The 15,503-nt window shown below is 38.1% G+C and overlaps 1 protein-coding gene across 1 annotated transcript in view; it reads right to left on the bottom strand.

Moving 5' to 3' along the window:
• TMEM232 (transmembrane protein 232) overlaps window positions 1-15,503 on the bottom strand; it is a 152,655-nt gene that overhangs the window by 89,253 nt on the left and 47,899 nt on the right. Inside the window, exon 10 of the mRNA XM_067464496.1 lies at window positions 3,606-3,784. Coding sequence (XP_067320597.1) covers window positions 3,606-3,784 — 179 coding nt within the window. The remainder of the gene's footprint in view (window positions 1-3,605; window positions 3,785-15,503) is intronic.

Here is a 15,503-nt window from a genome sequence, read left to right as displayed (position 1 = left end):
TCACCTTTGTGGCATTAAAAAATCCCCATGCATCATAGACATGGTGATGTCCATCAGATGTTGTTGAGTTCTCTGGTCGTTCTCAGCTTTTTGCATTGGCATAGATCTTTTTCTTAGCAGTGCAGTTAGTGTCTCTTTGTCATATTTTGAAGGCTTTCCTTTTCTTATCAATTAACTGTTGGATCTCGTTATCATTTTCAACAAACCGATCTTGGTGTTTCTTAGTTTGGTATCCAATGGTTTCCTCACAGGATGTGATGATGCAGGTCTTCAGATTATTCGAATGTTCCTAAACATTTTCAGGATGTTCTATGGGTAGATGATCCTTGAATGTTGTTTGGAGAAGGGCTCATTTGGAGGGCTCTTGAAGGGCTTTTGGGTGTTCATTATCTTTCTTCCTTGGAGTCTACATTTGGGGGTGATTTTGATGGCCATCATGAATCGTATTAACCTGTGGTCTGTCGAGTAGTCATCGGCATCTGTCATGGCTCTTGTGAGAAGCACATTGTGACAATCTCGGGCACATATAATTACATAGTCTAAGAGGTACCAGTGCTTTTACCAGATGTGCTTCCATAATGTATTAAGCTTGTTTTTTCTGGTGGAAGAGCATATTGATGATGACAAGGTTGTATTCTGCCAATTTGGTGAGAAGCAGGATACCATTCAGATTGCTGTTTCCAACCCCATCTTTTCCTATGGTCCCTAACCACAGGTCAAAGTCATCCCACTCTTGCGTTAAAATCATCAAGGAGGATGATTTTGTCCTCCTTAGATATCTCCGATAGGATGGTATCCAGCCAACAGTAAAAAATTTCCTTGATGTCTTCGTCAGCACCTAGTGTTGGTGCGTAGGTACTTATGACAGTTGTCTGTTGGTTTTGGCAAAGTTAATTCAGAAGGTTTAGTGCCATTTGTTAATGCCGATGGGTGCTGTGGACAGATGGTTCACCAAATCATTTCTGATAACAAAGCCGGTTCTTCTTCAGTCAGTCCCTTCCAGAAGAAAATGTAACCTCCTTTTTCTTCCTTCAGCTGTCCCCCTTCTGCTCTCCATGTCTCTTGAAGAACTGTTATGTCACTGTTAAAGCATCTCAGCTCCTTTGCAATTATAGCAGTCCTGTGTTCAGGGTGTTCACTGCCTGTGTTGTCCAACAATGTCCATGCATTCCATGTTCCAAAGTTCATCCTTCTTTTTTGGCTGCAAGGTGGTGACCTCTCTGGATGTGGCAGTCCAGTCAGGGATAAGAGAGGCAGACTATGTTTAGGGCACCTTTTCTAGCCCCTCCTGATATGGGGTGAGCAGAGTATCCACATCCAAGGGCTGCCAAACTACTCAACTGCTTCAGACTTTGAAGTAGAATGACTGAATCCATATCCAGATGTTGGTTTTGTTTTGTTTTTCTTTGAAGACGCCTGTGCGTGAATTTGATTTATATGCGGAGATCAGTGTACAGCCGATCAACACCCAGTCTTCACAGAATGAGGGTCCCATCCAGTGGCTTGATTAACATGACAGCAGTGGCTTCTCATGTGTTGCAACCTTCTTCTGCCTTCACAGCCGTTGTAACATGTAACAGGTTATCATCTGCCTACTCCGCCACTGTGGTCTTCAGATTTGTTTGGTCTGGTTCCTCCCTTGTGGCCCTGCTGCCTAGAGAGACTCCCCTACAAGTACATGACTCCCAACAATTTTGCCCGCACACAAGTCCCCATACCATGACAAGATGACAATCCATCGAGGGGGGAAAGTCACTGTTATATATTTCTAAACAAAGTCTTTGGAATAGAAATAGTAACATAAAACAGATTTTTCTCTTTGGGAAAGTATATCATGAGACTTCACCATGAATATAAGTTGCAACAAATTCCTTACTTATTTTGGAAACAATTTCATTTTCTAGAAGGTAACAGAAATGGAATGGAGACTATTTTAGACTTAATGCTTATCAACAGGGAAGAATCGGTCACTGAGAAGAAAGTAGTGTGATTCCCAGATGGCAGAGACCATATTTCATTGGAATTCACTATACAGAGAAAAGTGAAATTGAACATTAGACTTTAGGAAAGACAATTTCAATAAGCTTAAGGAAATACTATAGTTGAGATACTATGCCTAGAAATATCTAAAAGAGCTCATGATGGATAGGAATTTTTTTTGTGAGGTATTTATAACATAATTATGAAAACCTCAAATGAAAAAGAAAAGTGGTATGCTCCTAATGAACTATAATTGCTTTATGAAGAACTTTCATATGTGTAAGGGAATAAAAGAAGGGAGAAATCATTAAATTGACAGCAAGATTCTCCTCCTCTTTCACTCTCCCACTTTCCCTCCGTTATTCCAGAGCTAGCTTTTAAAAAAAACTTTACAGTAATTTGCGGCTGGGGAGTTGTTCATCATTGCAGGAACTTTGTAAAAAAAATTAATAAAATACGGAGTAGTGGAAGTGCAGGAAGGCAAGGTTACGAGGGTGTGCAGTAAGAATAAAGGAACATGCATCAGTAGGTCAGTGCTATTGGATAAAAAGGGAAAATTGTGATAACAAAGGTGCTTGTGCAGGTATGTATCTGCTATTCCTGTATGCGTGACTGCCACAGGATAGTGGTTTTGTGCAATGAATTCCCAATATTTCCTGTCTCTTAAGGTTTTCTGAAGGCAGATGGGATGGTAATTCCAAATAGGGAAGAGGGAAGTGAAATGTATCACTAATATAGACACAGGCAACCTAAGAAATTCCAGAATCATTGTCATTGGGTTAAAAGCACAAAGTGGAGTGAAAGTAGATGAAATGCAATGTGATTTGGAACATACTTTGTGATATAGTATAGAATTTATGACATAAAATAATGTGCACTTATTTGCATGTGTCTGGCAACTGAGAAATAGTAAAATTGATGGGAACAGATAAATTTCCCTACCTATATTTTCTGAAATAGGAATGCTGAACCTTCAGATAACAAACCAGAATTCAACTGCAACTTGGCAGCAACTTAATTTAAATGATAATTACTCAATAAGATAGCTGTGATCAAGGGAAACTTCAACACTGACAGCCACACCTTTTAAAGCATATGGAGTGGGCTGGAAGGAAGTTCCCACTGGGGAAAGAGGTGACATTGGAGAGGACTTAGAAAAACACCTCCCCTCATCAAGTCTTCAGACAGGTTGGCAAAGCTTTGTGGGAGGATGCAGGAGATATAAAGGAACAGGTCGATATAAAAAGCAGTAGTAATAATATTTAAGTGCTGGCCCATATGAAAATCCATCCATCATTTAGATTTATAAAAATAATGTCAGTCTTTTTAAAATGCTAAATAGTCTGGGTTCAACAAAACAGCATTAATGAATATCTAATGATGAAACACAGTGCTAAATATATCATCCAATTTTTTAAACTGCTAGTTTTTTTTTAAAAAATGTGGTTTTACTCTGACAGGTAGCAAAGCAGAGAAAGTTAATTTGAAACCTTGTCTCATCTATGTTACTGTTTCCACAGGAAGGTTAACCACTTCTTTTTCAATTCTAAAAAAAAATCTGGTTAATGATACAACTCATATTTGAACAATGACTGCAATGAGCTAAAACTAGATTTGGCACCTACCTCAGCTACTTTTACAGCATTCAGGACTCGGGTCTCCTTTTCAATGTCTTTTTGTTTCTGTAAAGCTCTCCAGGCAGCATTCCGCAATCCTTCTTGATTCACGTGCCCAGAAAGTTCATTCCGCAGCAGAACTAGATTGTAGATCACACCATAACGAATAACCCAGAATGGATCATGATCTGAAGATAATATTTTAGTATGCCATGAATATTAAATTTTCCCAATTAGTTCATACTACAAGACATGTTTTATAATAATAATAGTAATAGTAATAATTTATACTTTATTTATATTCTGCCCTTCTCACCCCGAAGGGGACTCAGGGCGGATCACAGTACACATACACAGCAAACATTCAATGCCGCTTTGTATAGACAATACACAGACAGACAGAATAGAAGGAGGTGGTTTGTTTTGACTTGGTGTCCAACTGTTTTTGGTGCCATTGAAGGTTGAGCTCGAATCCAGGGGGTGCTGTTGCTTTATCCTCTATGATGAAGAGTCGCCAGGACTTCCTCCTTCCTTTTGGTCACCCAGCATTTTCTGATCTTTTTTCCTTATGGCGTTGTAAAACACCTCCCTTGCTTTTAGCGGTACCTAATTTCTCTAATCACCACTAAAGCTGTTTTCGAATTGCTTAGGTAAACAATGAGCTAGGCTGACAGTTGACAGCTCACACCAACCCGGGGCTTCGAACTTGCAACCTTTTGGTGGATAGATCTTATAATTGCTGATGATTTACCAGCTGTGGTAAACCTTTCTTATTTGAATTATGGCTAGTTGGTGTTGTTCTAATCTCGAGCCTAATTTAAACATGGCAAGACCATTTAAAAAGGGGTGAAAAGCACTTGCTAATGGATTGTGACGATGATGATGATGATTACTAATAATACTATGCTTTTTCTCTCTACAAGGAGACTCAAAGCAGTGTATATTAAAAGCATTTTAACATAATTTAAAAATTACAAATCTACATACATTACAACAGAATTAAGTATCAATGGTATTTGTTAAAATTAAGTTAAAATCCATAAAAACATATTCAAAGCTAAAAAGTAGCTGTCATGTTAAAAAGGCATTTAGTACTGTGTACACTGGACCATCATGCATAGTTAGCATCTCCAATCCTCTTGAAAAATGGAATTTTCTATCTACTAATGCTAAACACAAATGTCTAATATGTGAGATATGTGACTTCTAAAAGAAATGCAAGCTACATGGAAAATCGACATAGGTAAGCCTCCCTGTGTTTTTGTTGCAGAGGAAATAGTTAATTCCTGTTATTTCAATGGCTTATTCCCCATTAGAAATTTAGTCTGGAACTGATATCCTTTGTTCTCCTACCTTTTATAGACAATCCAGATGACAATGTTACCAGTTTGCATTAAACTCATAGAATCATAGAATATCTTCTATAGCTCACCTTTTCTTTTATAAAGATCTCTTTCTGGGGATTTTTTAAAATGTAGAACAAAACTAAAATGGCCAGCAAATACCAAACTGTCTTATTAAAGGATGACTATACTATTAAGAAGTAGCTATCTTACTGTACCAGTACTACTTTTATTGCTACCGCTTCAATGTTACTGCAGTATTATTGATTAATAGTCTTTTGATTGTGTCTTATGCTCCCAGTTCTAGCTCCACTCTGGGAGGTGGTTAATTATGAAATGATTTTCATTTTTACCCTTTTATTGAAAAATATAGCTAAATAAGTTGATACATGTCAGTCTTCGGAAAAAAAAGAAGCAGCTGCCAGGAGATAGCTAATAGCTGCACTGTATTTTTAACTTTCACAGAGGATGTCATGGTTTTACATTACTTTCAGGCAGTATGGTTGCAACAAAATGAAGCCCTGTTCTATTACACTGGCTAATGAGCAGAGCACAGAATAAAAATCTCCAAGCATTACCAGCATCATCCCTACAGGAAGGATTGGACCTACTACTAAAACACTCCTTCAAGTTACACCCCAGAGAATCAGCCAGAGGAAACCCTGTTTGATGTCTTCAAAATTCTCCAAGGAATCCTGCAGAAACATCCATTATAGCACACACTTTCCCTATCCAGCTGATCAGAACACGTAATGTAATAGAGAGGCATTCACTATTCTTTTTAACCCATCATACAATGCCACCTACTAACCCCAGCTGCTTTTATCAGCCAGGAAGGATGAGTCACACAAGTCCAAATATCCTATTCACATCCATGGGATGAACAAATTGAAAGGTGTCCATTATTACTGAACAGGTAGAGTATTATCAACTACAGTCCCCCCATTTGAAACAGATATATGTTTCTTTTCTGCAAAGTGCAGTGCAAACTGTTCACTGTTGAATGGTTCATATACTCCTATTTGGGGTCAAATGATAATAGATCTTTCAAGTATTTGGAACACGTGCAAATCTGGGCACATGCAACACTGTCATAAACATGTTTTTGCTTTGTTTGCTTTTTCTGTCAGAAGTGCCAGAAAGTGTGTGGTTCTATAAACTCTAGCCACTATTTTGTCAGACTTAGTCTGAGTTTTCTACCAATTTCTAGTCACTGTTTGATCACTGGTAACTTGTCAGTGAATCAAACATTTCATTTGGATCAATTCTGTGATTGAGGACACTAAGGAACCATTGCATCTCCTTCCTTACTTATCCATTCCAGAGGCCAACCAGTGTTTCAGCATAATTCCTGTTGTCCTTCTACCTGCAGCTGAAAAAAAGTGTTCAAGCTTTCTGAAAGTAATTGGGTTTATAGGAAGGTGCTAGACATTTAACATTTTGTATTAACGTGGTGCTTTAAATTAATCATACATTTAATATTTATAACTTGCAGAACTTTATCGAGATGTTTTAAAATGTTGTAAACAGCCTTAAATGATAGATAGATAGAAAGATTGGTAAGGAAGGATGGATAAGGTAGGCAAGCAGAAACGAGGTGCTTATCAAGAAAGATGGACAGGGACTCACTCAAAGATTGCAACACGTTTTCATTCATGGATTTTGTGTATTGAATGTGGCAAAAAAGTTGTGAAAGGAAATAAACGGCTAACACGGGGAAAGGTTTAGGAACATATCAAAAGAAAGTGCCTCTGCATATATTTTTTCATGAAAAGAGGGCTCTATTGTTATATTTATGCCGCTATATTAGATGTGAGAATGATGGGAAGCTGGTTTGATCCCATCCCATCTCAGTATATGGCTCCTCAGCATTTAGGCACAATCATGGCAGTTCCCTTTCCAGCTGAAATAAGATAAGGTTCAAAAATACAAAAACATTAAAACATCAAAGACTTAAAGGCATCAAATCACTGTGCTTACCCCTAAGAGATTTTGGCTCCCTTCTGCCTTGTATCATGTTACCTTGGCATTAACTACATTCCCTACATGCCTTCCTAATTAGAACAGGGACTACGGGGAACACTGAGGAAATATTAGTCATCTCTTTAGAGGCCTGTGTTCTTCTAATACAAAGCGTCTCCTGAAATGGAGCTTTGCATACTTAGTTCTTATGAATGTCAAAGGCAATTTAGCATGCTGTGTCGCTAGAAGGACAATAGAATTCTCCTCACTATGTTGAATCAGGTAGTTAAATACTTTGAAAAAGTAACCATTCAGACTGCAATCTTATGAGCACTTACCTAGCAGTAAGTCCTATTGAGCTCATTGGGGATTACTTAAAAGATATACAGGCCTAGAATTGCATTACATATCATTGTTATAGGTGATAGAAGAGAAATAAAAGGATTAAGATGTTTTTGGCTCTCAACATTGAGAATATTTAATATTTAATAAACTGGCTCTTTTGCATAAATGTACAGAAATGTAAATAACCACCATCTGTAAATGATTATGTACTGGTTATGAACTATATTTTTGAAAATGTTAAAAGCATACTGCCTTTTGAACTACTGGACATTCATGTTATTGCTATGGCCTCAAGTTGATTCCAACTTATGGTAACCCTATCGTAGGGTTTTCTTGGAGAGATTTGTTCAGCTGAGGTTTGCCTTTGCCTGTCTCTTAGACTGAGAAAGTATGATTTCACCAAGATCACCCATGGCTGTGTGGAAATTCAAATACTTATCTCCTGTATCCCTACATCAAAATATTATATTGCAATACTCCAAATATGGAAGTCACTTCTGAATATGACTTCTGGTTTCTAATAATGTATTATTATTATTATTATTTTGCTTTAGGTAAGGGAAGAGGGAAACAAGTAGTGGTTTATTTTTTTTCCAAATATATTTGGTTTGTTAAGGGCAAAAAAATCTGCCCAAAACAAATTTAAGGAGCACAGGAGCTTTGGGGTGGTCTTAGAGAAGATGGAGTAGCCTAGAAACCCCCAGGAGAGAATCACATGAAACCTACAGGTCATTCCCCAATCCTGCTTTTATATAAGTACTGAAATTGAGCCTTGTTGGATCTGAGTAAAGCTTTAGCTCATAACTGCGTTTCCTGTAGAGGCCAACTATGTATCTACATGCAGAGCTTGTAGGTGATATGTCTCTTCTGTTATTGCTTCCCAGAAATTGATGTTGATCAACATGGTGCCTCTGATCCTGGAGGTTCTATGAAGCTATCATGACTTATAGGCATTCAAAGCCATATTCTTCATGTTCTTCACCTTCCAGTGACAGTCATAATATCTTGTGGCAATAAATTCCATAAATTAGTGGCTAGAATCCTGACAAAGCCTAAAGGAAATATGAATTTTGTCTCATGCAAGTATATCCTTGCCACAAGTAGATTGTGGGTGAAGAGGTCAAGACTGCAATTCCAAGCATAATTATTAGAGGGAAAGATCAAATGAATTCCATGGGGGTTAGTAAAAAAAGGCTACAGAGCACAACTACAATTCTTTATACACCAACTAAAATCACTCCATTATTACCAAGTAAAATGCACAAGATCAAGCTGTAAGGTTGCAAACCTATAGGTACCTACTTGAACATAGGTCATCATGAAAATCAACAGATTTTTGAGTAAATAATGATAGGCTCAGGCTGCTCACAAACTGAAAACCATGAATATTTATGCCCTCGTTTATCTTGTTTGTGAGTCACAATCACAGTAGCCTGTTTTTAATAGAGGTATTAAATCAATGTATTCGCTAAATAGTTGATATTTTAATTCTGTCATTGTCAACTAACTTTTTACCTGTGACTAGTGTCTGAAGCTGGACTAGAGATGCCATACATTTTGCAAATCACATTTATGACTGTTGTATTAACACAATGACCACAAATGCTCCCCAAAGCAACCTTAGATGCCAGCCAGCTACACCAACAAAGGGGGTTCTGAAGCATTGGCAAGTGATACGCTGAAAGGTGATGTTCCAGCTCCCTCTTGCCAGAATGTTGCAGTGCAACAAAGGTCTGCAAGAAGAACCAGTAAGGGATCCTGCTACTGCTTTTTGCACTGCAGCTCTCTAACAGGAACTGCTCTGGTTGGTGCAGTTGCCTGATTTCTAAGGTGAGTTTGGTGGGGAGTCATATGGGGAGACAGAACATAGCTACTTCATCATAGATACGTCCCTCCATACAGAATCTTGACCTGTATGTTTTATGTTGTTTTTAAAAGATGTTGATAGTTTAATTCTATTTTAATGTTAATGTAATCTTTTCCATGTTTTAAATGCATTGTATTTTAATTTGTCTGGAGTTCCAGTTTCAGGGGGAAAGTGGGGTACAAATTAAGTTAAGAACAACTTTTAAAAACATTTAAAAGATACTGTGCTGTATATTTTAATAAACAGCAACACAGGGACAAGAAAACACAGTGAGATTGATAATTATAGACATTTTTTAAAGTATAAAGATTAATTAGATAAGACTGGATGAGTGCATGTTGAGCATATGAATGAGCAAATGGCACCACACAGCTCTGGCACACAACCCAAATTACTTTCATACAGACTGAAATGATTTAAGATTCCAAGGAATGAAAATGTAAGTGCTAAAATTACCTCTAAACAATGAGGAATGTAAGATGATGGCACAAAAGGGGACATCCACTTATCTATTTGGCTATGGTTTTCACAGCACTGTAGCCGTCTGAAAGTGATGTCAGCCTCTCCACCTCCCAAAGGATTCAGAGATAAAGTAGATGCAATAGATTGACAGGATGCATCAATGAATGGGCAGAAAGTGGAGTTACATTTACACTCACAGCATGACGGTGAGTCATAAGCAAAATGCCAATATAAAGATGCAATCAAGTCCACTTGAAAGGCTTTTTGAAAAATTCAAGCAGGGATCCTCCTTTTAGAGCAGAAAAAAGCTCAAGAGAATTTATTGGACCAACCTCGCATGTTGTTAATTAGATAGAAGTAGTCACAGTGTAAAATGCGAAGTCTGAAAATTCACCAAATGTTTGCTTGCAACTCAACCCACATTCTCAAGATCACAGTAATGTTGTTATTCATAACTAATTACTTTTGGAGGTAGTGAGGATACAATGAGATCAAACTTCAAAAGTCATGCAATAGGCAAAGTTAAAATCACCTCATTTGTAATTCCATAATTACATCTAAAATATTTAAAGTTTGCACAGCTGCAATTTTCATTCATGGGTCAATGACTAAGCAACATCAAGATTTCATAGAGGCTCTTGTAATGTTCCAACAAAATGTATTATATGTCTTATTTATGTGTTATGCTGTATGATATGTTATACTTTTTAAGAACCATTTTCTAACTTCGTATTGTACATTATCTTCATCTTTTAATCCATCTTGTCTTATTTTGCTTCTGATCCTTTCCTTTGTGTACCCTGCTCCTCTATATACCTAGCACTTTTAGATATCCCAGGATTGGAAAGATGATAAAATAAGTCTGTTTCTCAGTTTCTCAACTAATTTCACATAGCATAATGCAGCCTCTGAGGTCCTTTAACAACACAGCTGTATATGAGTACGAAGAAACAGACTAGGATATTTTTAGCACTTATCTGGCAGGTCTAAATTTGAATATGAGAGATGCCCTTGGTACAGGCAAATTAGCTGGCAAAATTAGAAATTAGTCTTTCTCTTCCAAGTATGCTATGGGAGGAAGGTATTCAAATGCATTTTCAAGGGAAGGGAAACTAGAGCTTAGAAAAATGAGAAACATGCATCATTTTTGGGGAGGATTATCACAGGTTAACTACACATTGTATTTCTTGGGAAGAGTAAACTTGCAAGACAGATAAAAATGAGTCCTTGTCTTTGTATTTCTACATCACAGAATACAATTCAATTCACTTTCCCTGAAGTGACAAGGTTCCATTTTGACCCCCATGCTATTCAACATCTAGATGAAACCGCTGGGTGAGGTCATCCAGAGTTTTGGAGTTCAGTGCCATTTCTATGTGGATGACATCCAACTCTACTACTTCTTTCCATCTAAATCCAAGGAAGCCCCGCAGATACTCGACCAGTGTCTGGCCATTGTGATGGTTTGGATGAGGGAAAACAAGTTGAAGCTCAATCCTGACAAGACAGAGTTCCTCCAGGTCAGTTGCATGTCGGATCGGGGTATAGGGTGGCAACCTGTGCTCAGTGGGATCGCACTCCCCCTGAGAACACAGGTCCACAGCTTGGGGATCCTCCTGGATTCAGCACTGATGCTTGACGCTCAGGTGTCGGTGATGGGCAGGAGAGCCTTCGCACAACTAACGGCAGCTGCAACTGTACCTCATGAAGTCTGATCTGGCCATGGTGGTCCATGCCTTAGTTACCTCTAGACTGGACTATTGCAATGCACACTATATGAAGCGAATTACAGGTAGCAGTCTATCCCCCTGTTTAAGGAGCTCAATTGGCTGTCGTTTATTTTCCGGTCCCAATTCAAGGTACAGGTTATCACCTACAAAGCCCTGCATGGTTTGGGACCCAGCTACCTTCATGACCGCAAGGGGACGAGGGAGAGGGCCTTCTCTGTGGTTGCCCCTAGACTTTGGAACTTGCTACCCATACAGATTAGGCAGCCTACAGGAAGAGTCTAAAAACTTGGCTGTTCTGGTGTGCCTTTGAGGATTAAACAACAAGCCCCTCACCTTGACCAACTCAGCACATAATGTCTTTGGATGCACTTTTTCTCACCCTTCAGTGAACTAAATCCCATTGTTTGTCCCATCCGAACCTCCCACCAGATATATCACCCTACTCATCCATCTCACCCAGGGTATTAAAAATCCTATTTGTTGTATTTGGCCCTGCCCACTTAGCTGGCAAGGGCAGGGGAAGATTAGGACAGAAGAAGTAAATGGTATAAAAAGCATCAGAAAAACATAAAACAGTGATTATGAATGGGATTCTCTAAAAGGTGTGGAGAAAAACCTCATATAAACAACTTTTGATTTAACTTTTTTCTAAATCTCTATTTGGTGAAATATTAGTTAGGGCAAACACACCAAAGTCACTGTGAACCTAAACACAGCCTGCCTTGAAACCCATAATATAAAGAGCATAGCCTACAGGCTCAGCCAGTTACATGTTAGCCACTTTTAAAATTAAAATAAAATGAGTATTTTCCAAGTGAATTAAGCTATGATGCATTTAAGGCCTAAATACTGTAAAGGCATCAGATCCTGTCTGACCTTAAAACAGTGTTAGCTCTGGGGGCTACTTGAATGAAAGCTCACCAATGAATACCAAGTGCTATTGGCTATATTTCAGAGAAAGGAACAAGCAAATACACCTCTTAACATTTCTTGCCTAAAAAAAAACACTATGAATTTCATAGGGTCCCCATATCTTAACCATGAACTTGAAAGCACACAGATTCTCATACATGATATTTTATTCCTGAATAAAAATATTAGTGTTGAGGACTATATGAGACAAGAATATAGATTTTTTTTTGTCATGTCAGGAGCGACTTGAGAAACTGCAAGCCGCTTCTGGTGTAAGAGAATTGGCCATCTGCAAGGACGTTGCCCAGGGGAAGCCTGGATGATTTGATGTTTTTATCATCCTTATGGGAGGCTTCTCTCATGTCCCCTCATGAGCTGGAGCTGATAGAGGGAGCTCATCCGCCTCTTCCCAGATTCGAACCTGCGACCTGTCGGTCTTCAGTCCTGCCAGCACAGGGGTTTAACTCACTGCACCACCGGGGGCTCTTATAGAAAGAATGAATGAAAGAAAGAAAGAAAGAAAGAAAGCAAGAAAGAAAGAAGAAACTCTTACAAAGACAAGCACATGGCAATATGGTAGGGCTGTCATAAGATTACTGGAGAGTAATGTAATAATCATACCTAGACATTCTGGGAGAATCTATTATAAAACGACTCATCCAGGTTCCAAGCAGCATTGAAAGACTCACTTCTGTTCCAATTTGTGTGACCTAGTGGCAGCTATCAAAAATGTTCCTTTCAGTCTAGTGAAAGAAATATGCCCTTGACAGCTCAGCAAGTGACTATGTTGGGGGTGCATGGTGGGGTGTAAAAAGTCTCAGTAACAAAAGCATTTTTAAAAAAACTGAAATTAAAGAATGATCAATTAAGTATTCAGAAAATCTGAAAAGGCAAATTATTCTTTTGATATTCTAATTCTTACCTGGTCCCGCCCATCATCTATTGTTAATTGAGTAACCACACAGAAACTAGAATATGTTTGCTAATTCTGCTGGTGGTTTACCTCTCCAATCAGCTCAAATGCCAGCACAAGACAGAACATGTACCAAATACATTTTCAATAGAAAGCACTTCATTCACACACAGACCCATTTTAATATCAAGTGGTGGCATTTTTAACAAGCCCACCTAATTTTTATTCCTCTGGAAGCATGAGGCACAGAAAGGTATACAGTCATCAGAAAGAATTCGATGTATGATCCCTATCACTCCAGTAGTTTAGCTGATAGCAAAAAGGTGCTGGAAAGGAAAATAGGACAGTGGGAATATTCACTCATACATTTTATGGCTGAACAGATGCAAACAGTTTAACTTGATCTCTAAATATATGTAATTTTTAGCATGGACTGATTGTTTATATCAGGTTAACTATTTATACAATTCCTATCTGGAATTCTAAAATCTGAAATATTCCAAAATTGGAAATTGCCTACATGGGTGGCTGGGACAGTAATACCTTGCCTTCTGATGGTTCTGTGTACAGAAGTTTTGTTTCATGTATAAAATAATTCTAAAATATTGTATAACATTACCTTCAGGCTATGTGTATAAAATGTATAGGAAACATAAATGAATGTTTTGTTTGGGCTTGGGTTTAATCTCCATGATATCTCATTATATATGCAATTATAAGTATTCCAAAATTTAAAAAAGTCTGAACTTCACTACATATCTGATCCCAAGCATTTCAAAAGGATAATGAAAACTCATCCTGTACTTTTAAAGTGCTTGTGAATTGTGCTTAGCACTATTGTAACATTCTAAGCTCAAGTTTTGTAAGTTCATTTTTCCCAACAGCTTTCAAAAGTCAAAGAGGAACTGCAAAGCTCAGATACATTTTATGTCTGGTTACTGATTCTTTCCTCAATCGCTACTTTATACGCACATTCACACAATTGCCCATGTACATGTGCAAAGATCTTGACATAAATGCAGGGCAAAGATCTTGCAGCTAGAATTTAATAACCTCTCCACAGGAGCCCTGCTATTGTTGCTATGATTGATGAGACACTGATAATGGATGAGAGACTTGTCATTTTTAGTAAAATTTGAAAACCGAACTCTTCAAAGTAATGGCAAGACAAGCATTTGGCTGGGTGATGAAAATTCTGACAGGCTTTATTTCAGTTCCACTGCATATATTTTTCTGGCAACAGATAAATAGATACAAGGAGGGGGGGAAACCAGGATGCAAGCAAGATAGTGTCCTGTGTGGTGTCTAGTAAGAGCCCATTAGCTAGTCAGGGTCAGGAAGGGTCAAAAATTGATAGGAGCTATTTAGGGAAAAACCAAGAAGCAGTGGGTTAGTTACTCTTATTTATTAATCATTACGGAGCATCTGCCTTAAGGGTTAGAAGTTTTGAAGACTTGTATGTGTGGCATTGTCCATAAAAGTTATAATGACCACTCAAAGGACTGCGCTCAAGTTCATTTATTAATAAAGAGGTATCACTGACTAAGTTATTAACTAGATTCAGTAAATAAGGAAGAACAATTTCATTGCAAACCTCCTGATAATTTTTCCCTCTTTACACAAAGACAGCTGTAGACTCAAGCTCTTTTCAATTTGCAAGACACAACAAAGTAAATCAAACTCAACTCTAGTTAAAGTTGGTGTGTTTTAACTCTGTTCTAAACTAGCCTTATAAACAGTGCTGTCATTCAAAATAATGAGCAGCTAGTTCCTGTTCCCAGCTCTCTCACACAACTCTGAAAAATGGAGGCCTTCCCTCCCTCTGACCCTCTCACCTCTTCATCCTTCTTCTTCATCCCCTTCGCTAGTCCTTTTAACCTGTTTTCTAACAATGTTCACAACCAGTTCTGGCAAACTAGTACAAATTGGCTGAATTATACCACTGCTTATAAATGCATCTGATCTTATCCTCTAGAATAATGACAATATTTTTGTCAACGGTGCTAAGGCTGCAGTACCTTATGCTTTCATGGAATCAGTTCTGTGATCCTCCCTCCCTTGCAAGTTCCCTTTCCTTTCTACCTGTCATTGTGAAGGTATTTTGTCAATTTGCACTCCTCAGTTTTGATGGTGCCATAAGTGAAATTGACAAAGTCCATAGTCAATTCTCTGAAGGTCTTCTAGTGTGAGATTATTATTTTTTTGCAGAAGGCAAAAGCATTAGCAGCAGTTATTTTTAAAAGAAAAAGAAGGCCATGCAACATCACATGTATTCTTTTCAAAAAGCAAGGCTGTCTTTTTTTACATCAATAGTGTCCTCCATTGTCTTTTAGAGGGAAGATACAATACAGAAGTCACTGCTGGAGGATGCTG

This window comes from Anolis sagrei, chromosome 2, assembly GCF_037176765.1.
Source record: "Anolis sagrei isolate rAnoSag1 chromosome 2, rAnoSag1.mat, whole genome shotgun sequence".
Classification (NCBI taxonomy): domain Eukaryota; kingdom Metazoa; phylum Chordata; class Lepidosauria; order Squamata; family Dactyloidae; genus Anolis; species Anolis sagrei.
Note: the sequence above shows the minus strand (reverse complement) of the source record. Positions and strands in the feature narration are given on the sequence as shown.